The 23,049-nt window shown below is 43.0% G+C and overlaps 1 protein-coding gene across 3 annotated transcripts in view; it reads left to right on the top strand.

The window, feature by feature from the left end:
* Positions 1–23,049, top strand: part of usp32 (ubiquitin specific peptidase 32) — a 78,107-nt gene that overhangs the window by 19,202 nt on the left and 35,856 nt on the right. For all 3 annotated transcript variants that reach the window (XM_079246795.1, XM_079246796.1, XM_079246797.1), the window contains exons 2-11: positions 885–1,012; positions 9,287–9,392; positions 10,510–10,628; positions 10,724–10,883; positions 19,398–19,529; positions 19,665–19,772; positions 20,064–20,179; positions 20,271–20,333; positions 22,772–22,855; positions 22,944–23,005. In XM_079246795.1, coding sequence (XP_079102921.1) covers positions 885–1,012; positions 9,287–9,392; positions 10,510–10,628; positions 10,724–10,883; positions 19,398–19,529; positions 19,665–19,772; positions 20,064–20,179; positions 20,271–20,333; positions 22,772–22,855; positions 22,944–23,005 — 1,078 coding nt within the window. The remainder of the gene's footprint in view (positions 1–884; positions 1,013–9,286; positions 9,393–10,509; positions 10,629–10,723; positions 10,884–19,397; positions 19,530–19,664; positions 19,773–20,063; positions 20,180–20,270; positions 20,334–22,771; positions 22,856–22,943; positions 23,006–23,049) is intronic.

Here is a 23,049-nt window from a genome sequence, read left to right on the forward strand (position 1 = left end):
ACTGAAAACCTGAAAATAAGTTTAGAAACCTTAAAGTATTTTTGAATGTCTGGAAAATAAGGTGTAATCTCTGCAAGCAGAACTTTTGGACTAGATTTTATATTTTTCATCAGTGCATGTACAGTTTCAGAGTTTGGAAGCAAAGCAGCGAGAGAACGCTGCCGAAAGTCCCGCCATGTCAGCCTCGCAGCAGCGTGGACCAAACCCTGAAATGTGAGGCTGAACTGGAGGTTTGGAGCTCTGCAGAGCAAACAGCAGCGTTGCACCCACGGCTCACATGCAGGATGAACATTTCAGCACTGTTTTTCAGACAGCAGTTTTCAGATCTCCTTCTACAAGCTTTCAGAGGTTTTTACAGACTGATGTGGTGGGAGAACAAACTCTGAAAGGCTGCAACCAGAGCCGGGAATCTCTGAAACTCCGTCAGAGGCATGTTGTTCATATGAAAAATAAAAGTTCTAGTACAAAGTTCTGCTTGCAGACATTCAAAACCCTTTTTAATGTTTCAAAACTTATTTTCAGACTCATAAAACTTCAGGTTTTCCGTTTTAAAACACTGACTTTACGGTTCCAAAGCGTTTTTTTCCCCCCCAGTTTCAGATTATGGCAGGATTCTGGTCCCAAACTGGTGCAGTTTCCTCCAACAGACTTTAATCTGAGCCTCTGCCAGCAGATATGAACCTGAATTCACTGCAAACTGCAGGAACATGAAGAAATGGCTGCTGTTTCTACCGTCCCCGCCAGCAGCTCGCCTCAGAGGAGAAGCAGCCTGTCAGGACTTGCTTCTCTGTCTGCTGTTGCATCACATGCCGTTTGCAGGTCATGCCCAGGTCCAGGATGCCTCCTAACTGAACCCTTTCCCTCCTCTCTCTGTGCCTCACCAGTTACCGATGTGGAGCTGAAGCGGCTGAAAGATGCCTTCAAGAGAACCAGCGGCCTCTCCTATTACATGAGCCAGCAGTGCTTCTACAGGGAAGTGCTCGGAGATGGAGTTCCCCCGAAGGTTGCAGAGGTGAGCTGCAGTGTTGTCACACAGAAATGGTGTGTAGCGTGCAGCGGGGAAGTTGTGCCTGATAACAACTGCTTCCTGGCTTTGAGGAAGACTGGAGGTGTGCATGACTTGTGCCCCGTTCGCCTCATCCTGCAGGGAGTTACGATGCATTCGTGTCAGATTGCTGAAAAAGTCTGAAAACAGGAGTTTAACATGACGGACTGAACTACCTCCCTCCTCATAAACACACACAGACAGCTGACTTAACCGCTTAATGTCTGCAGTTACAAAATAAGAGCGAAACAACCCTAAAAGACTGAAATAAAATTAAATATAATTAAATATGAAATGCATTATTAATATGAAATATAATTAAATATTAAATGTGTTAATAATATGAAATATAATTAAATATCAAATACATTAATAATATGGAATATAATTAAATATTAAAGGCATTAATAATATGAAACATAATTAAATATTAGATACATTATTAAAATGAAATATAATTAAATATGAAATGCATTAATATTAAATATAATTAAAAACATTAATAAAATTAAATATAATTAAATATTAAATGCATTAATAATATAAAAATATAATTAAATACATTATTAATTTGAAATATAATAAAATAATAAATACATTAACAACAATAACTACTGAAAAAATAAATATTAGTAAATAAATAGAAATAAAGTGATTAAGAAATAAATAAGATTGAAGAAGACTTAAGAAAGTTCTTTGCAGATTTGCAACATTAAAGTTAATATGATAACACAGTCCCCACCCACATTGCCCAGTCTGCTACCATTACCAGTACCAGACTGGGTACCAGTACCAGACTGGATACCAGTACCAGACTGGACCCCCTTTTTCCTGCTGCGTTCTGGTCCAGACAACTGCTGCTGCTGGATGTTTTCTCTTCATCAGACCTTCTCTGGAAACCCTGGTGATGGTTTTATATGGAAATCCCAGTAAACATTCAGACCAACAACCTTAAATCTTCTTTCTTCCTCTTTCTGATGCTCAGTTTGAGCTTCAGCGAGTCACCTTCGCCACATCTACATGCTGCCATGTGATTGGCTGATGACACGTTGGTATTAACAGGCAGGTGAACCTTACAAAGACAACGATGAGTGTTGTTTTGGTGTTTCTGGTAGATAGAAAAATACGCTGTGGACTTTTTTCATTGTTCATGACAGCTACTGGAAAAACAAACTTTAGTAAAACATGGACCTAAAGCTGCTGAAAGGTGAAAGAAAGCTCAGTTTATACAAGTTTTCATATGAATGACATGTTTAGTGTGACGTCTGCGGGGGGGATCCCGAGGCCTTCCCAGGCCAACCAAGAGATATAATCCCTCCAGCGTGTCCTGGGTCTTCCCCGGGGTCTCCTCCCAGAGGGACGTGCCTGGAACACCTCACGAGGGAGGTCCAGGAGGCATCCTGACCAGATGCCCGGGCCACCTCAACTGGTTCCTCTCGATGCGGAGGAGCAGCGGCTCTACTCTGAGCCCCTCCCGGATGACTGAGCTCCTCACCCTATCTCTAAGGGAGAGCCCGGCCACCCTGCAGAGGAAACTCATTTCAGCCGCCTGTATACGAGATCTCCTTCTTTCGGTCACGACCCACAGCTCATGACCATAGGTGAGGGTAGGAACGTAGATGGACTGGTAAATCGAGAGCTTCGCCTTCTGGCTCAGCTCCTTCTTCACCACGACAGACCGGCGCAGAGTCCGCATTACTGCAGACGCTGCACCGATCCGTCTGTCGATCTCACGCTCCATCCTTCCCTCACTCGTGAAAATGACCCCGGGATATTTAAACTCCTCCACTTGAGGCAGGACCTGACTCCCGACCCGGAGAGGGCAATCCACCCTATTCCGGCTGAGGACCATGGTCTCAGATTTGGAGGTGCTGATTCTCATCCCAGCCGCTTCACACTCAGCCGCGATTCGCTCAAGCGAGAGCTGGAGATCACGACCAGATGAAGCCAGCAGGATCACGTCATCCGCAAAAAGCAGGGACCCAATCCTGAGGCCACCAAGTCGGATCCCTTCAACACCTCGGCTGCGCCTAGAAATTCTGTCCATATAAGTTATGAACAGAATCGGTGATAAAGGGCAGCCTTGGCGGAGTCCAACCCTCACCGGAAATGAATCCGACTTACTACCGGCAATGTGGACCAAGCTCTGACACTTGTCGTACAGGGACCGGACAGCTCGTACAAGGGGGTCCGGTACCCCATACTCCCGGAGTACCCCCCACAGGAGCCCCTGGGGGACACGGTCAAACGCCTTCTCCAGGTCCACAAAGCACATGTAGACTGGTTGGGCAAACTCCCATGCCCCCTCCAGGAGGGTATAGAGCTGGTCCGCTGTTCCGCGACCAGGATGAAAACCACACTGCTCCTCCTCAATCCGGGATTCGACTATGCGGCGGACCCTCCTCTCCAGGACCCCTGAATAGACCTTACCAGGGAGGCTGAGGAGTGTGATTCCCCTGTAATTGGAACACACCCTCCGGTCCCCCTTCTTAAAAAGGGGGACCACCACCCCAGTCTGCCAGTCCAGCGGTACTGCCCCCGATGTCCACGCGATGCTGCAGAGGCGTGTCAGCCAGGACAGCCCCACAGCATCCAAAGCCTTAAGGAACTCCGGGTGGATCTCATCCACCCCCGGGGCCTTGCCGCCAAGGAGCTTTTTGACCACCTCAGTGACTTCAGAGATAGGAGAATCCACCCCTGAGTCCACCAGCTTCCTCATCAGAAGACGTGTTGGTAGGATTGAGGAGGTCTTCGAAGTATTCCTTCCACCGACCCACTACGTCCCGAGTTGAGGTCAGCAGCTCCCCACCTCCACTGTACACAGTATTGATGGAGCACTGCTTCCCCCTCCTGAGCCGCCGGATGGTGGACCAGAATCTCCTCGAAGCCGTCCGGAAGTCTTTCTCCATGGCCTCGCCGAACTCCTCCCATGCCCGAGTTTTTGCCTCGGCAACAGCCGAAGCCACATGCCGCTTAGCCTGTCGGTACCCATCAGCTGCCTCCAGAGTCCCACAGGCCAAGAAGGCCCGATAGGACTCCTTCTTCAGCTTGACGGCATCCCTCACTGTTGGTGTCCACCAACGAGTCCTGGGATTACCACCACGACAGGCACCAACGACCTTACAGCCACAGCTCCGGCTGGCCGCCTCAGCAATAGAGGCACGGAACACAGCCCATTCGGACTCAATGTCCCTCGCCTCACTCAGGACATGGTTGAAGCTCTGCTGAAGGTGGGAGTTGAAGCTCGCTCTGACAGGGGACTCAGCCAGACGTTCCCAGCAGACCCTCACAACACGTTTGGGCCTGCCAGCTCTGACCGGCTTCCTCCCCCACCATCTGAGCCAACTCACCACCAGGTGGTGATCAGTTGAAGCTCCGCCCCCCTCTTCACCCGAGTGTCCAAGGCATGTGGCCGCAGGTCCGACGATACGACTACAAAATCGATCATCGAACTGCGGCCCAGGGAATCCCGATGCCAGGTTTTCATATGGACACTCTTATGCTGGAACATGGTGTTCGTTATAGACAATCCATGACGAGCACAGAAGTCCAATAACAAAACACAATTTGGGTTCAGAGGGTGGGGACCATGCCTCCCAATCACTCCTCTCCAGGTCTCATTGTCATTGCCCACGTGAGCATTGAAGTCCCCCAGCAGAACAATGGAGTCCCCAGAAGGAGCACCCTCCAGCACTCCCTCCAAGGACTCCAGAAAGGGTGGGTACTCTGAACTGCTGTTCGGTGCATAAGCACAGACAACAGTCCTCCGGGTGGGGGGACTGTCGTCAGGACCCGGAAAGGGAAACTATGAAAACTATGATGAAAGGGAAACTACCCTTTCATCCACCGGGGTAAACCCCAACGTGCAGGCACCAAGCTGGGGGCTGATGAGAATGCCCACACCTGCTCGGCACCTCTCACCATGAGCAACTCCAGAGTGGAAGAAGGTCCAGCCCCTTTTGAGGGTTCTGGTTCCAAAGCCCAAGCCATGCGTCGAGGTGAGTCCAACTATATCTAGCCGGAACTGCTCAACCTCGCGCACAAGCTCAGGCTCCTTCCCCACCAGAGAGGTGACGTTCCACGTCCCCAGAGCCAGCTTCTGCAGCCGGGGATCGGACCGCCAGAGTCCCCACCCCTTGCCGCCGCCACTCCAGGGGGTCCCGGCGTTATTAAATAGCGTTATTTTCTCACATTTACAAAAATCCCGACAGGCTGGAGGAGAAACCTGGTTTTTCCGTCCTGCAGCGGACTTTCCCTCACATGTAACCTTTACAGAGAATCTGCTGGAATTCCCCCCAAAGCGTTACTACCTGGATCGTCACTGTTTACATCCCTGATCAGGGACTTCGTCACAGAGGAGATGGTTTTTACTCACATAAATATAGCTCTGCATCTTCCTGTAAACGTACAGAAATATGTTCACATATGAATTATCAGCTTTACCGTGGTAAAAAACAGGCGGATCATTGTGTGTGTGTGTGTGTGTTCACTGTGTGTGTGTGTTCATGGCTTTCTCCCGTTGTGGTTGTCATCGGAAATGTTTTCCATTTCACCGTGAGCGCCGTAGCAGTCACTGCCTCTCAGACGGGGATGTTTGCAGACTGTGACACACATTTACTTCCTCCTTTTAAAACCACAAGAGAAGTATTTTAGGTGTGTGTGTGTGTGAGTGTGTGTGTGACCTACTGACGAGCACATGCAGAGTCACCTCCTGCAAGCCAGCTCTGCATGGCTGCAGAAGATGCCCCACTCATGACGTGATCATTTCCGACGTGCACACGTCAGCCAGAAGAGAAAGCCCAGATGATTTGGGTATTTGGGAAGAAACAGATTTTTGTCCCAGTAATTAGAAGTGTTGGAATGAATCAGATGGGAACGAAAGCAGTCCAGGAAGCTCGACCTTTACTTCAACCCGACAGACATTTTATCGCGGCTGCTGTCGGGACAGACGTCAGTAGAAAGCAACATAACTGAACCTAGTTTTATTCAACTACAAAACACTTCCTATTTGTCTTTTCTTTTCTGCAATGCTTTCAATGTTTCATGTAAAGCACTTTGAATAGTCTTGTACATGACTGATGCTAAACTCCACTGTGTTTCTACAAGAGGAGTTCAGCTCTGGAACAGCTGCAGGAAAGAAATAAAATCATGACAATCAATAGGAAAATTTAAACAAATGAGATAATTAAATGTTATGAGGCAAATAGGGTCTTTTTTTTTTTTTTTTTTTTTTAAAGCGATGTATGTTGAATTCTATGATTTATTGTGTGTATTACGACTGTATGCTGTTTAAGTTTCATTGTAATGGAATTTAATGTATATTTCTGTGTATTTTGTGTCATTGATAAGGATGGTTTGGACTGGATAAGTGCCCAACTTCTTCCAAAACCATTTTTCAAACTTAAGAAGCTTATTTTATTTGTTGTTTGTTGCAACCAATATTTGTTCTTTTAAAAGTCCTTTTTTTAGTTCGAAATATACAAATAAACTTGCCTTGCCTGATGTTCCAACACATTCCTGGTTTATTTGAGCTGCTGCAGGAAACTTATCATTGATCCGTCATCGTAACGAAGCGATCTCACGATGTGTCAGGTTCGCTGTCTCGCTTCGCTTCAGGTCATCGTTGCATAACTGCGACAAGCTTAAAACAGCAGAGAGGCGTTGCAGCAGCTCCTTTCTATGCCATGAGTTCAGGTTGTAGCAGCTGCTTCAGAGACACAGCTGGATCGGCCGGACTCCGAACCGCCGCAGTCCCTGATTTATAAACGCAAAGCCAGTCGAATCTCGCTCATTCTGCCGTCGCTTTCCAGTTACAGCAACCTGAAGTTGTCTTGCCTGATACGGCAGAGCTATGACCTGCAGGTTGTCCATGTTTCCCTGCTCCAACACACCTGACTCAAATGACTGAGGCATTGTGCAGAACTTCATAGGCCGTTGGATCCATTTAATTTAAAGTGGTGCTATTCTGGTATTTGGAGTTTACTGAGCTTTCTACAGTGTTACAGTGTTGAATCCTCATCAGACATGTGAACGACACTGTTTTTTATCACCTAAACGCATGTTTGAGTTTGAGTTCCAGCACGCTCTTCGTTTGGTTTCCATGGCGACGAAAACGCGTGGTTTTAGAGAGTTTTTTCTACTTGGAAATCCTTGTGACGTCCCGGGGGATAAGGTTGGGTGATTGGTTACCTTCTACTGGTTAACAAGGGCATGTACAAATACATCAGGCGGGTGGAAAACGTGGGATAAAGTTATTTCCAACGATGGCTGGTGAGTTTACCAAAGAGAGACATCCTGCTGCATTCGTTGCTGTGGGTTGCTGTTTTCCACTTCGTTTTCAGGCTCTGATTCAGGTTCCAACATGTAGGACTGTATGCTATGTGTTGACATTGTATTTTGTTTTTTTATTGAGTACATATGAGCCTAATCCTTCTGTTTATGAGACGTTACAATGACGGTGAAAGCAGGTGCGGTGCGCGCTCCCGATGTAGCGCAGTGGCGGGAGGCGGGGCTTAATGCGGAAGAGTCTCAATCCACTCATTTTGCCCGCAGGCTGATCTGACAGCCTACGGAGAGGGTCGGTCTGAAGTAAATATTTGTGGCAATAACTCCATCAATCCCAGCCCTTCTGGGCTCAGAAATAAAAATAAATTAGCCTGAAATGAACATAATAGTTCCACTTTAAGTCGATGGAAGCAGAGAAACACTGAAAACCTGCCGGACTGCAGCCCTCATAAGGCTGAGTTACACACGTCTCACTTCTGTGTTATGATTAGCAACGTGCACGTGTGTGCAGGAGAAAATGTATCCCGTGTGCACCTGACGACCTGTGTTCAGGGAGATTTGCTCTAAATCTTACGACTCAGATTAAATTTAAACTCAAGTTGCTTTTCCATGACGAAAAGCATTAAAACCTCCGCAGTGTTGGCGGCAACACTTCGTACAATATGCAGGAAAATCTGCCGTTTTTTTTTAAAATTTTTTTTTTATGAGTGATGTAACATGTTTATTTTGTCGTATTTGTTTTCTTTTTTTTTAAAAATATATTTCTGTTGAACCAGAATTAGAAAATAATATAATGATTATATAACATTTTTATTATCACTTTTGTCAATTTTATTTTATGTCACAAGCAACAGTTTTTTTTTTTTCTTTTTTAAAAATTTTTTTTATTTTATTTTTTTCAGTGAACATAGTTACATCATACATTATAATCATGCCCCGTTTGACATTACCTACCTAACAAAATTAAACATAAATATCAGGGGTCTGAAAAACCTGATCTTAAAGCAAGGAAAAGTACAACAATAACACATATAATCAAAGCAATCAAACACACACACACACACACACTGACAAAAGAAAAAAAATCTGCCGTTTCTTAGAAAAATCAAAGAGGAACCTCTGAAATCCTGGAGAGACTGCCTCCCTACAACAGGACAAACCTGCCGTGTTAAGGGAAGCTCTGGACACAAACTAGTCTCCGTAACCCTGGCAACGTGCGAACCGACGCAGATTACCTGCAGCGCTCACACAAAGCTAACAGAGCTCAGACTAGCACACACCAAACTACGCGGATGCCACCCAACACACTCTAAATCTACTAAAAGCTGGTGCAGCAACTAACCCGCCAATCAGGAGGTCAGTGGTTTGATTCCCAGCTCGCTCAGACTATGTGGAAGTGTCTTCATCGTCCCTTTTTGGATGATGCTGGTGTTGGTTGTCTTAATGCATCTCGTCTTGGTCGTCGTCGACGTCGTCGACTCCAGTGTCCTGCACCTTTTACCTGAGGATGAGGAGGATGCTGGTCTTTGCGTCAGACGTTCTTCCTCCTCCAAAGCATCTAATGTGGCACAGCGGACTCATGAAGTCGCCATCCGGTCCACATCATGCCACAGCTTCACTTTCTGAACGGTTTCTGTCCGTTTTCACCGCTTAACATCTCCAATAAGTCTGCTTCTCTGCTGCACGCCCCCCCTCAAGCAGCCTTCCACTGCCCTGTGTTTCCAGGATGTTAAACTGGTGTGTGTCTGACACTGTGTGGGACACACACCAGCCACTCATATAAACACAGCATGTTAGATAGACGCACCCTGCATAGCCTGTAAAAGCAGATCTAGACGTCAGAGTGTTGAATTTGGCTCGTTTGGGATAAAACAGGTAGGTTACTGTACTGGTTGTTCTAAATACGGTCCGGTGCCATCAGTAATGTTTTTCCCTTTGCTTCTGTGTGTGTTTCAGGTGATCTACACCTCATTCGGAGGCTCGTCTAAAGGGCTGCACTTTAACAATCTGATCGTGGGTTTGGTGCTTCTGACCAGGGGAAGAGATGAGGAGAAAGCCAAGTGTAAGTCCATCCTCATCAGTTAAAGTCTGATTGAATTAAAAAGCTCAAAATTCAGTTCAGATCCAGCAGCTGCGCTGTTTCCGATCCTTCTCCTGCCTTCTTCTGGACATCCATGAGCTCAACAAGGTTCCTTCCTTTCCAGAGTTCACCTCGACACATTCAGTCAACACGTCACATTCAGTGTTTATGGTGCGTTTTTATGGAGCAAAATACTAAAAAACTGTCTTCAACTGCTGTTTCCCGGTTTTTGGACTATAAGCGTCGTGTTACCACCGAACCATCAGAAAGTTTCTCTGCTCTCACAGTGGGACTTTCAGAACCACTAAGCTTTGGCTTTATTTTCCTCCAGCTGCTCCTTAAAGATCTTTTCTGCTCCCTTACCAACGCAAATGTAGACAGCGATTTTAAACGCCGTGACACGTCGCTGCTCTCATACATCCATGTTGTTTTCACATTGCTATGGTTGTAAAGTCATTTCATCCACTAGTGGGCAGCGCCGAGTTCAGAGTTCATTTCCACGTCCAGATTTCACTTTCAGACACCGGTTGGTGGTGGTAATACCCAGCTATAGGGATGCGCCGATCCACTTTTTGGGAGTTCCGATATCTGAAACTTGAATATCTGCCGATACCAGATCTGTTTATATGAAAATTATATCCCTAACCCAGCTCTCCAGCTCCTTTGTGTTAGACTCCAGTTGAATTTCCACCACTTGTTCTTCACATAGACACTTTTTAATTCCTTCAATCAACGATCATTTTCCGCTTGATGCTCCTTTAACTGTTTATGTTCTTCCCATTTATGGTCACATGATTAACTCTGTGTTCGACCCGTTCATGAGCATTTAGAGCAACGCCAAACCCAACCATGTTTACTTCATCTGGCTGAACTGAAAACAGTAAAAATGACGAGGATTCGTTTGGTTTTCAGCATTTTGTTTCCATTTACCTTTAAATGTCATTTATGGACGTGTGTGTATGATCCCTGCTGTTTATCCTGCTGGTCAACAACTAACATGGACGGCCTGCGAGCTGGTTGTGATGGGAGAAGAGGAATCCATCAGCTTCTGTCATCCTCCTGTCATCAGGCCGTTCTGAACGACGCTGTGTGTTCACAGATCTCTTCAGCCTGTTTGCCAGCGATTTGGGCGGCCATGCTGCCAGGGAAGACATAGAAGCCGTTCTGCAGGTCCTGGATGGAGAAATCCCAGCTTCCCTTAAGAAGTGCTTCATCGAGGTGAGTTAAAACCAGACACATCTCTGACTAACGTCCAGGAAAACCAGTTCCCAGACGACTGATTTGTCTTTTTATCCTCCTGGCTGTTTTTGCAGAGCGACAAGGTAAACTACGAGCGCTTCAGGAGCTGGCTCTTACAGAACAAGGAGGCTTTCACTTTGTCCCGGTGGCTTCTCTCTGGAGGAGTGTGTGTAACGCTAACAGATGACAGCGACACCCCCACTTTCTACCAGACCCTGGCTGGTGTCACACACTGTAAGTCCCCTCAGAAACAAACACCCTGAGTTGTTGTAGTGTCACCATAATGAGACGTTTACCTTCATGTTTACCAGCATGCAAGCCGACGTTTGACGGCTTGTTTCAGTGGTTTGTACAAAGCAGAAGCAGAACCTGGAGATCTGTGGAAAAGCTGCAGAAGGAAAAACGACTTCTTTCATCGCTGAATGCAAATTACTTTTAAAATACATGTTGTTAATTATAGAAGTTAGTAATTAATATAAATGTATGATTAAATTGTATTTAAGCAGATATAAACAAAGTAAATTTAAAAAAAAAAAAGTATATTAGGGGTGTTCCATTTTGGGTACGATTCAAATCAATTCTGATTTAGGATGCTGAGATTCGTTTATTAAGCAATTATCAGGATTTTAATGTCTCTTCTTTTTTTTTCTTCGACCTTTAGGTTGTTTTTTCACTCCACTGCTTCTTTATGAAGAAGTCTAAGATATACGTATAAATATGACTTTATCTTCCATTTAGTTTCCATTAAGTCATGTAACCAAAGAAGTTTATCTCCACATCTTTTATTTATGTGGAACCATTAAAAAAAAAAAAAAAAAAAACTTGTCAAACATGTTTTTGGGAACTAAGCAACAGAGCTGCTTAGTTGGATTTTAATCTAAACTACGATCTGGGTTTCCAACGATGATAAAAATAAAAGGGTGTGATTATTTTTCTCTCTGCAGTTTCCTCTCCTGCTGTCTTCAGCTGCTAATCGAGCGTCTCTGGCGTTGCAGCGCTGTGCTGTAAACTCCTCCCACAGCCGCTTTGCTTTCATTCAGACACTGTTGCCAACTTGGAGACTTTCTCGCTAAATCTGGAGACTTTTTTTGTTAAAAGCGACAAATCTAGCAGCTTTTACTGGAGTTATTGGAGACTTTTCTGGTGTTTTGGCGACAGACTTGAAGGCACATATTGTTCTGCAGTTACTGTAAGGAAGGAGCAGCGGGAGCCTCTCCCGTCCTAAAGCACTCCCAGGCGGCCAGTCTCAGTCGGCTCCGGCTGCAGGTCCATGTAGAATAACTGCAGTAGGTTGTGGAAGTTCACCTAAACATAGTTTATACCATTGTCAGTGACAACTGGCTGCATTATTGTCCTATACATATTTCGGCCAGTTAAACACTGTAATATCCCTCTGTTACGGGGCGTTACCATAGCAACGCGTTAACCAGCTGGTTCAGATCAGCCGTCTTTTAACAGGTGAACGAGAGAAACGCGCTGCAGCCTGACAGCAGTTGTTTGGTATAAAACGTACATCCAGACCAACGTAAAATAGTTCCTATATAAGCGGTAAAAGCGGATTAAACAACTCGGAACCGTCCATTAGATGAGTATGATGCACGACACGGAGTCTAGAACACCACGACGCGCAGCGTTGTTTATAAATACTGGATAACTGTGTTAAATAATCAAGATCTCCATTTCAGTCAAAATAATTGTGATTATCATTTTTGTCATAATCTTTTCTGTTCTCTTGTCCAAACAAAACCAGAACGTTTCCAAACGCTGCCTTCAGATCCGATGAGGAAACCTCTGGATCAGTAGCTGCTAGGCTAGCTGCTAGCTTATCGGTACCTCCATTATTTATTGATTGCTGCCCGAACACTTTGCTTTATCTCTGCAATATGATTTGTGTGTGTTTCTTGTGTTTTACTGTTAAAGTTCAGATAAGATGAGCTTTATTAATCCTGCCTCTAGCAGAAGTTCTCGTTCCAGCAGAGACAGAAAGGATCAGCAAGCAGCTGCTAATTCTGGTAACTTGAAGTTCATCACAAACTCGGATGTGTTGAAGTATAGTTGGTTTCAGGCTCCTGCTTCTGGTGTCTGGGAGCTCCTTTTTGGAGACTTCCAGCAGCCGGTCAGAAGGCTAAAAGGCTCATCACAGCAACAGCAGCTGTCTGTGATCAGACGCTGGAGAACCGTTAGAAGAAAATGGAGCCTGGTTTTGTGATGAAGGGAAACTTAAGACAGCCTTTAGAGACAAATGTAGTTCACAAACATGGAGGTTTCTTCCTAAAATGGATAAAACACGGAAGAAAAATGTTTTTTTACAACATTTTCTGACCCAGTACATCCTAATAGATTCCTCCCGTATACTCTGAAGATTTAGTTTGTTAAACGTTTGGCCTATCTCAAAAATGGTTGTTCTCACATTCGATTATTTATTAAAAATGTTTTCTCTGACCTCCGCATAGATAGAAGCTTATCACATATATGTGTGCTTCATTGTGCATTATGCTCGTGATCTGCAGCAGATAGTTCCCCCGGGGACATCCTCCTCCCACTTCCGACTTTGTTGTGTAAAGCAGATATCTCAGAAAATGCCACATATTATTTAATGGGTATGACTTCTGAAAATTCATCTTTAACGTAGTTTTTATTCAGTATTTAAGGTTTCAGTATTCAGGTAGTATATTTGTTAGAAGTATTAATGCTGGAAAGATCATCCCAGTGTCGTCCGGACTCTTCCTTTTGGTGCTGATGTAATAAGTATTGATTTATGTGCAGCTCCAGGGATTGCATATGCAGCTTTAAATCAGTTAGAGCACTGTGTAAAATATCATTTAAAAACATTGATTTCAGGGTGAACTGTGTTCACAGACTGATTACTGGAATCTTCCAGTCCATTCACTGGTTTCCAGGAGAGAATTTTGTCTGGTTTTGATGCAGAACATCACCAGCATCCAGCCTTGTCCCCAGCATACAGAGGTTCCTTCAGATTTTATAAATCTTCTGATATCTTCTGATATTCTGATGAGTGGTCACCTTATTTTGCTTCTGTTCCAGCTGTTTCCAGGCGTGTTTCTGCATCAGATTCATATTTTTCTCAGATGATAAAACGTCTCAGTTTCATCGCCTGACATGATGTTTATCTTCTACTGGGAAGAAAAGATGATTGATAGGACGAATAAATCATTAAATTCTGGTTTTATTTACATGTTTTTGTAATAGTTTTTGTAAGAAGACACTTTATACATCAGGGTTTATATTTACAAACAAAATCCAGGAGTTTCTGCGACTTTCTCATGTCTGATAAAAGCTGTTACATGAATGATTACCAGCCAATACTTTTTTTTTCCTTTTAGATTTTTTTTATTGTCTCTAATTATGAGACCACTTGATGAAAACAACAATCATATAATTTGACGTTTTGTGTTGAGTTTCAGGCCAAGTAAATATAGGCAGGCTTTATTTTGCTAATTAGCAGCAGAGGCTGGAAAGAACCTGTCCTGTCCAGCGAACCTGGAAGTTGTCTTTAATCTGCCTGACTGGTTCATCCTCTTAACTTTGTGTCTCTGCATGTGAGTGTGTGTTTACATATGTGTGTGCGTGCATGCGTGTTGGAGAGAGTGACTGACACACTCCTGGTTCATGACTCTTTCTAGAACAAGAAGGTAAAGCTTGACTCATGACGGAGCTTAACACGGTGAATCAGCTGCTAGCTCGCCGTCTTCTGACAGGGTTGTCGTCGGGATATCAGCGCAGTGGTCAGCATGGCGTAGCCCCTGCTTTGTTGCAGGGGGTTTACTATGCTACATGAAGGTTGTGGCAGCACCTCTCTAAGGATGTTCTCTGGATAATGGTATGGTATCTTTGCTGCCACTCTGAGAGAGTTGCACCTCTAGGTGGGTATCAGACCTGCAGGGAATCCGCTTTAGCTTAGCCTGGCTTCATGTTTCTGGCGTTAGCTACGTGAAACTTCCACCTTCTAGTTGTGTGCTTTGTATAAGCTGTTGTTGTTGTTTACTAAACTGTGGGTCAACAGTCAAACAGCCTGTAATACTTGTTCCATCTTAGACAAGTTCAGGTGTGTAGGCTCCGTATCTGAAGCCACCAAAGCTGAACTGGAAGGTCTGGCGTCATCACAAAGATTGATGTGGAAAGGAGGAATGGCCCTGAGACGGATGGGAAATGTATGGATGGGGGATCCGTTGTAGAGATGATGAGTTTTATTGATCTCCAGATGCCAGAGTGACAAACACAATGATTTATCGTGATTCTCAGCATTGATCACAGATGTGTAACAGAAATGCTGTGTTTTCATCCTGGTGGTTGGTCCTTGATGTTTTCTGCTTGTGTGCTTCATTATGAGGAGGAAGAGCTCCTCCTTTGTTTCTGTTGAGTTTGCAATGAGTCTCCTCCAGTCCATAACCTTCAATAATTTATCAGTCCTGTCTTATTTTCCTCTGTGCCATTTCTGTCTGCTGCCCTTAGCATTGATTTGTTCTCAATGGCTCCTTTTAGTTTGTTTAAGTTAATACATCAGAGTCAGCAGGAACCGTCACGCTAAACAGTTACAGTGATGGAGTACTTCCCAGTTGGTTCTAGACCCTGGAACTGGTGGCCAGTAATTTATCCAGCCACCGTCCAGCTTTTGCCATTTGATTGCATGTCTGTGTTTTGACACATGTCAATTGTATTGGTTTCAAGCCAGTAGCTAGCTGTCTCACTGCTGAATCCTATTACATTAAGCTGTGGATTAGCATGTTGAAAGGGGGAGACTGGTTCACTGACCCTGGTAAAGCCTCATACAGTATGCTATATTTATCTGATCCTTATCAATTCATCACAAGAGGAGTCAAACACCATACCTGTTAGCGGTCTTTACATAAGTCCTCCGCGACTCTTGATGGCTGGCATGTGTCACTGCTTCTCACCAGGTGCTCTTATATAAAGAGTAAACACGTGTTTTTCTGGCGGCTGAGGTCAGCATTTCACTGAGAGATGTTTCCAGTAGGATTGCAACCGGTGCCTGACCTGAATGCTGGTGATTAAAGTGCAGCACATGAGAGTTTATTGTCACAGCTGCCCTCTTAAGCATATTCACAGCACCAGAAATGGAGGCTCCAATTTGCTACTTTTCCATCTGTGGTTTGTTACTGACACCAGGGAAAGTTATCCTGCAGCTGCTGGTGACGAAGCATCTGGCGTTCATCATGTTGGATCCTTCATTGTTAAAAAGATAAAAACAGACATAAGACTTTTCTGCATTAACCACTTTCACCCCAAAGGCGCCGGGGCTGGAGGACTTCTGGTTTCTCAGGTGTGACGTCAGATCTGTTTGGCATATATATTTATATTTATACAATTTATTAATATCTTGGTGCAAATTTGAAAAACAAGATGGAAAAAAATGGGTTTTCAGTTATAAAAATATATTTGATGTATGTTTACCACCTCTTAACCCCATTTTTGTGGTTTGACATGCGATATGACAGGGCAGGATGTCACATCTGTTATGCATCTATGGACATGTGGTGCCTTCTGAAACTCTGGAGTCTCTACTAAAAATTCATTAAAACTATTTATATCAACGCCAAACACATTTATAATGACAAGCAATTAAATGAGCAGGTCAGCAAAGTCTCCTAAAAGATGTAAATAAAAAAAAAAAAAAAACCTCTTGTCTACCCAACACGGACAGTTGATGCTTCTACTGAAAGGAAACATTGCTCAGATTCATCTCGCTATGACCAAGATTCACCAAACCAGAAGCAAAATAAGGTCGAAAGATGAAAAACTTCAACACAAATTCTGTCTTACCTTTTCCATGTTGCCTTCAAAACGTATATCCATGGGAATAAAACTGTATTTCATAAAACAACTCTGTTTCCCAGTGTGCATTGGGGCCAGTTACCCATTCAAAATCACAATTTTCTGCCTGGTTAAATCAGTCTGATTGGACAACGGCACGTGTCAGTCATTCTGTATGACAAACATTTCTATTTCTATGTACTGTTGATGATTGGTCAGATTGATTTAAACATAATGACATCAGCGCAATAGTACTGTATCTTACTATTAGAATGAGGGGTTGGTCATACCGATCAGCCAATCATAGCCAAAGTTACAACTTTGCATATTTAGACACCGAAGTATTAAACTCCTGTTCACCTGCAGAGCGCCTTATGCACCCATCCAGCGTAGTATACACCATATATATTCAAAGGCAAACTTTGTAAGGACAGGAAATTAAACTAAGGGTTCCAAACTGTGCCAAACTGAAAGCCGGCTCGCCATCTCTTTGGCCTCTATAACTGTTGTTTCACCAAATCGCCAGGAAATCTTGCATAGATAATATCCACATATTGAGTCATGGTTTTCTGGAGGTGTTTATTTACTGAAGCAAAATTTCAAAGCCTTTATACATTATAAGATGCAAAAGATTGTAAGGTGACAAGAAAATTCTGCAATTTTTATTATGTTCCACCTTCAGTTACCTCAACACAGCTGCATCACCTCCTACAGCTGTTAATTATTCCCAAACATCATATTTATAGTTGTTCAAAGTCCTTTATGTCTTTCAATCACCATGTCACAAAAATAATTAGGATAACTCTGTATTGAGGTCAGAGAAAACAAACCTTGAATTGAATATTTGGGATGATGACATTTGTGCTTCTTTACATCTTCTGTTCATTCTGAAATACTCTGAGATATTAGAAATGAGCATATATCATAGGTGTAAAAGCCAAGGCCCCTGTCAGCCACTTCTATGTTCTTGCCAATGTCACAATCAAGCCTACGCCCTTACCTGCACATCTACAGTTTATGAATTAACCTTTTAGTTTTCTTTATTTTTATCATTCTCAAATTCTCCTTAGTTGATCATAAAGTTCTTTGACAGTGTCTTTATTGGAAATATCTGTGTGTTGCCATAAATGTTATCATCCAGACTTATGGCAGCCCTCCTATTAGTGGACGGGAATGTAGCAGACACATTAGGAACTTCAACCTCAGACTGTGAGAAGAACATAATCTTTAACTCCTCCAGATACTTTTTCCTTAAAATAGTTTAGGAGAAGATGGGGATGAGTAGCTGTGGTCCTCAAGGGCAAGTCTCCAATGGTTTTAAACGTTTCCCAGCTGCAACACACTTGAACCAGATTAATGGTTCATTGATGTGCTGCAGAGCTTGACAATAAGTTGGTACAGTTCTTTAATCAGGTGTGTTGCAGAAGAGGAACATGTAAAATCTGCAGGACAGGGACTCCTGAGGACTGAAGGTACTGAGGCCTGGCATAAGAGATGGAGAAGTGGGATACAGCCTGAGCCAAGTCATACAGTATTGTTTACAATATTGATCCAACTGATCAACAGAGGGACTCAAGATCAAACTGTGCTGCACAATAACCAAAAATACTCTTGAGAGAATTCATAATCTGCTGTCCTCAAACATTCATTGGATTAAGCAACTTTCCCGGACGAGCCCCCATTAACATTATGACCCCAGTTCATTAGTTAATAAGTTTAAACACAGAATTAGCAAATTTAGATTCAAATGTACTTCAAACTCTCCCAGTCTGGGATCAGTATTTGTAGCAGTATTTTAGAATAAGACAAAAACTACACAAAGTGACAATATTGTAATAAAAATACATAATTAACAAATCTAGATTGAAAAACAAAAAAAACTATACAAAATTTTTGAAAGAGATCCAGGTGCAAATTTTAAAAAGTAAGATGGAAAATACTGTTTTTGAAGATGTAAAAATATATTTGATGTCTCTTTAACCTCATAACCCCATTTCTGGGGCTTAACATCTGGTTTCACAGGGTGTAACATGTGGTCTGTCGTGTAAATGCAGACGTGTGGTGTCCACCGAAACTCCTGTATCTCAGCCAAAATGTCATTTAAAACATTTTTATCACCACTAAACATATTTGAGGATAAACAATTAGAAAAATAAGTAAACATCTGTAAAAAGATGTAAACAAAAATTATAGATTCATCTGTTCACATCTTGACAGACAGTATCTCTACTAAAGCATAAAACTGTAAGTTTCATCATCTCAAACCAAGATTCACTTGAACCACAAGCAGGAGCGGCAAAATTCTGCTTCCTGTCTGAAAAATGTCATCATGAATTCCATCTGAACTTTTCTGTCTGGCCTCCAAAACTTTTATCCAACAGGATGACACCAAACTTACTGGAAAAACTCCATTTCCCAGAGTCCTTTGAGAGATGTTTCCATCCAAAATCACTATTTTCTGTTTCTTACAGGGATTTGATTGGACAAAGAAAAGTGTTAGTCATTGCATGTCCCAGATATTTACCTGCTCACCCTGATGAGTGGTGACATGGATGTAACCACGATGACTTTACTGTAATTCCACTGTATCACGTGATTAAATAAGGATTAATCACAGAAATTGACCAATCATTGCTGTAGTTTTAAGATTTACTCCCAATAATTTGCTAATATAAAGCATATAGCATATTTCCATGATTATGCCCAGATTGCCCCAGTTGCAGTGTTTTTGCCCACTTTTAGCTAAAATATCATAAAACAGGATCAGTTTACAATGAAAGATATATAACAATCAGCTGTATTTAATCACAAATTTTCCGAAATGTTTCCATTGGACATTTCCATAAGCATCCGTTTTAGAATCTCTTCTCTCCTGACGCATTTCTTTAGGAAATCTCTGAGTGTTTGGAGCTGAAATGAACTGGAGATAAACCTTTACTTTTCCTCCTGTTGCAGTGGAGGAGTCTGATATTATAGACTTGGAGAAGCGTTACTGGCTGCTGAAAGCTCAGTCCAGAACAGGTCGCTTTGACTTGGAAACCTTTGTCCCGCTGGTCTCTCCTCCCATCCACGCCTCGCTAAGTGAAGGTAAGGCCGTGTTTCCACAAACACACAACAGTTGGTTTAGACTTCATGTAAATACTAATGAGTCAGAACGACGTCACTCTTTAAGGCCTTGCTCTTTGTTATCATCGAATCTTTGTTGTTTATCTGGTCTTACAGGCTTGTTTCACGCCTTTGATGAAAATCGAGACAATCACATCGACTTTAAAGAGATCTCCTGTGGGTTGTCTGCGTGCTGTCGAGGGCCCATTGCTGAAAGGCAGAAATGTAAGCCATGTTTCGGCTTTAAGTGGTAATATTTGAGTGGATTCAGATGATCCTACCGGGTCCTCTTATCATGAGAAGCACAGAGTTCCTCTCCTCTGTGGCTGTGATCTGGAGCTGAAAATCAAATCAAACTGTGTAAATAGTTATTGGGAAGTGATGATTGGGGTTGTGCAGCCATAAACGTTGTTGTTACGACGATTTTCATTCGTGCTTGAAATGACATTTACATTGGAAGTGTACAGGCGTGACGCCTCGCAGCCATTTTCTCATTTCACTCCGTTTTGCTTTCAGTTTGCTTCAAAGTGTTTGATGTGGACCGTGATGGGGTTCTGTCTCGAGATGAACTGCATGAAATGGTTGTGGCCTTGCTGGAGGTGTGGAAGGACAATCGCACAGACACACTCCCCGTAAGTAAACTCACATGAAGGACTCTCCGGTGCAGAGGCTGGTGTGCTGAACGTGTCTTTTCTTTCCCGCTGACGTGCTTTATCCTCGCAGGAGCTGCACAGTAGCGTATCAGAGATAGTAGAGGGAATCCTAAAGATGCACGATACGACCAAGGTGAGGAACAACACTTACCTTCCAGTTCCACATGGTGTAACGTCAGCTCTGTTATGTAACTATAGAGATATGGTGTCCACTCAGAGTCCAGAATCTCAGCTAAAAGCTCATTAAGGACACCATCAACCTTTTTGAGTCAAATCCGAGTCCGTTTGTTCAGAAAGTCGCTTCGTTTAGGGAAATGTGAACGGCCCAAACAAAGTCTGACCAAAGAAGCAACTCGGTCCGCCTACAAACGCAGGTCTCGGCCTGCTTGAAGTGGACCAAATACAGGAGGCAGACTACAAAAAAAAAGTCCCATCCTGCATGTGTGCATTGTGGGTAAATCCATAGCGACGGCGTTAAGGGTCCTCTGCCTCGTCTGGTGTTCATACTGCGTCCATTGTTGCAATAAAAACCCAAAACAGCCATAGTTTGGTCTCCATGTTTAACTGGCAGGTGGAGGAAACAGAGTTTTCTTCTTCACGCCGGTCTGGTCCTCTCTTCTGCTAAATACTAGTGCAGCGCCACCTCTGGTGGGAATGGGGAGATATTATTTTAATGGTTTGGCTGGTTTGACCAAAGTGCAGCATGAACACGATCTCAGTCCGCATGGATACACCCCCCTACAGCTGAGCCGAGTCCCCAGTCGGACCGAGTCGTCAATCGGACCGAGTTTAGCGGACTATTCTGATGGGAATGCAACTTAAAAATAACCAAAGACTAAATGAACAGATAAACCTTGTCTGTAAACACAAACTAGAATGGTGCTTGTATTTCATAACAGCAAGTGTGAATGCGATAATGTGAAATTACTGATGTATAATGCAAAGAAGCTAAAGATGTTACTGAAATTAGTCAAAAACCTGTTACTTTTTAAGTGGTGAAAACTAAGATGAATTTGTCATGGATTAGTGAGAAGCATGGTGATGTGATGGTTTCAGGGTGATCTAGCGGCGATGTAAGGGAGCACTTTTCATCAGTAGGACAGAATAACATGCCAAAGTGTGTAAAAAGAGACAACAAAGTCAGATGGGGATGTCCCGGATACTGAAGGTAGTAAGTTGTTGGGCATATTAGTAGGGCTGTAACAATATGCTTTTCTCCCGATTTAATTCCGAATATTTTTCGGGTGCCGAAGATTAAAAGCAAAAAAATTATTAAAAAAGTTTTTTGCTCATAATTTTTCTTGACCTCAGTTTGGAGAAAACAACACAGCAGCCAGACCATCATTCTGCAGCTTTAATGCCCAAGAAGACAAGTATTAGATCAGTAAAACCAATAAAAATGACAAAAATTTTATTGTGGATTATTCTAATTTAATTGTAAAAAAAAAAAAAATCAATTTTTAACAAAAAAAAAAAAAGATTTTAAACAATTTTTGTGAAACAAAAGATCCAGATTTTCAATTTTTCTATTCGATTTTCTCATCCCTACATATTGTGTAAAAGAACTACACATTTTTAAGTGTAAGAATTTCTTAAGGATTGGCAGCAGGCATGATGGGAAAACAGTTGTAGGACAGATCTACAGTCAAGGCTTAACAACTCTCTTCTGGTCCACTGTCTTATTTAACCTTCAGGCCACTAACATTCAGATAAAAAATTTAACACCGAATATGTGAATATATTTTCAGCTTAAATGAAACACTTTGTCTTGCTTTTGCTAATTTTTTCCACATTGGTTTAGAACCATGTAGACTTTGTCTTACAGAAGACACTAAAGTAAACAGACACTTGCAGTATTCTGGATGGTTTTTCTTATTTAAATAATTTGCAGAAAGACTTAGCTGACACCAACTATGCTAATTTAGATAGTAATAAACAGGTTTATTCACTTTTTATCTACTTCTGGATAAAATGGCATCACAAAAGAAAAGATCCACCACAGAAGAAGAGCTGGAGATGAGTTTAAAGATGCTGACACAGATTCCTGCTGTGTTGTTTTCACTGGCTGAAAACCACCTAGCGAAGACGGTTTAAACAGTTTGTCGTTGCAGAGAAATAAATCAAGCAGAAACCCAACGAGACCCTCGCAGCCTAGAGACTCGTTACACAATCATTCAGTCTTTAAGGTGCAGCAACTTTTTTATCTGGTGTTTCTACCAGTTAGCGTAAAAAACTCTTCCATGGCAGGAGATGGGCGGCTGCAAGCTCATCACATCACAGGCGAACTCGGTCATGTTAAATCCATCTGTGCAGGAGCAATCACACGTCTCCTGGAAGATGTTTCTACATGCAAATTAATCCTAGTACGTCATGATACTTGTACAGAGATGTAGCTGTTGGATTTAAAGCCTGCCTGCCTCGCATTGTGACCGTACCCAGACCTCCTTTCCTTTAGCATATTTCCGTACTCCATCTGGACAGGAGTAGTTTCCTCGCTTCTTTCCTACATTTACCAGCCGTGTTTATTTTGGGAAAGTGCATCTGCTGATCTTTTGCTTTTGCCTCCATTAGTTGGGCCACCTGACGCTTGAGGACTACCAGATCTGGAGCGTGAAGAGCGCTTTAGCCAATGAATTCTTGAACCTGCTCTTCCAGGTTAGTACGCCTGCAGGCTGTGATTAAACCACCTCTGTTGAGACTTAAAACAGTGTTTGTACATCACCGTGTTTTTAACGTGGTCCAGGTCTGCCACATAGTCCTCGGGCTCAGACCTGCCACTCCAGAGGAGGAAGGGCAAATCATCAGGTACCTACATGAGCTTTGCTTTCAGCTAATGGTTTTTTCTCCTT

The sequence above is a fragment of the Telmatherina bonti genome, assembly GCF_933228915.1.
Source record: "Telmatherina bonti genome assembly, chromosome: 9".
Lineage (NCBI taxonomy): Eukaryota > Metazoa > Chordata > Actinopteri > Atheriniformes > Telmatherinidae > Telmatherina > Telmatherina bonti.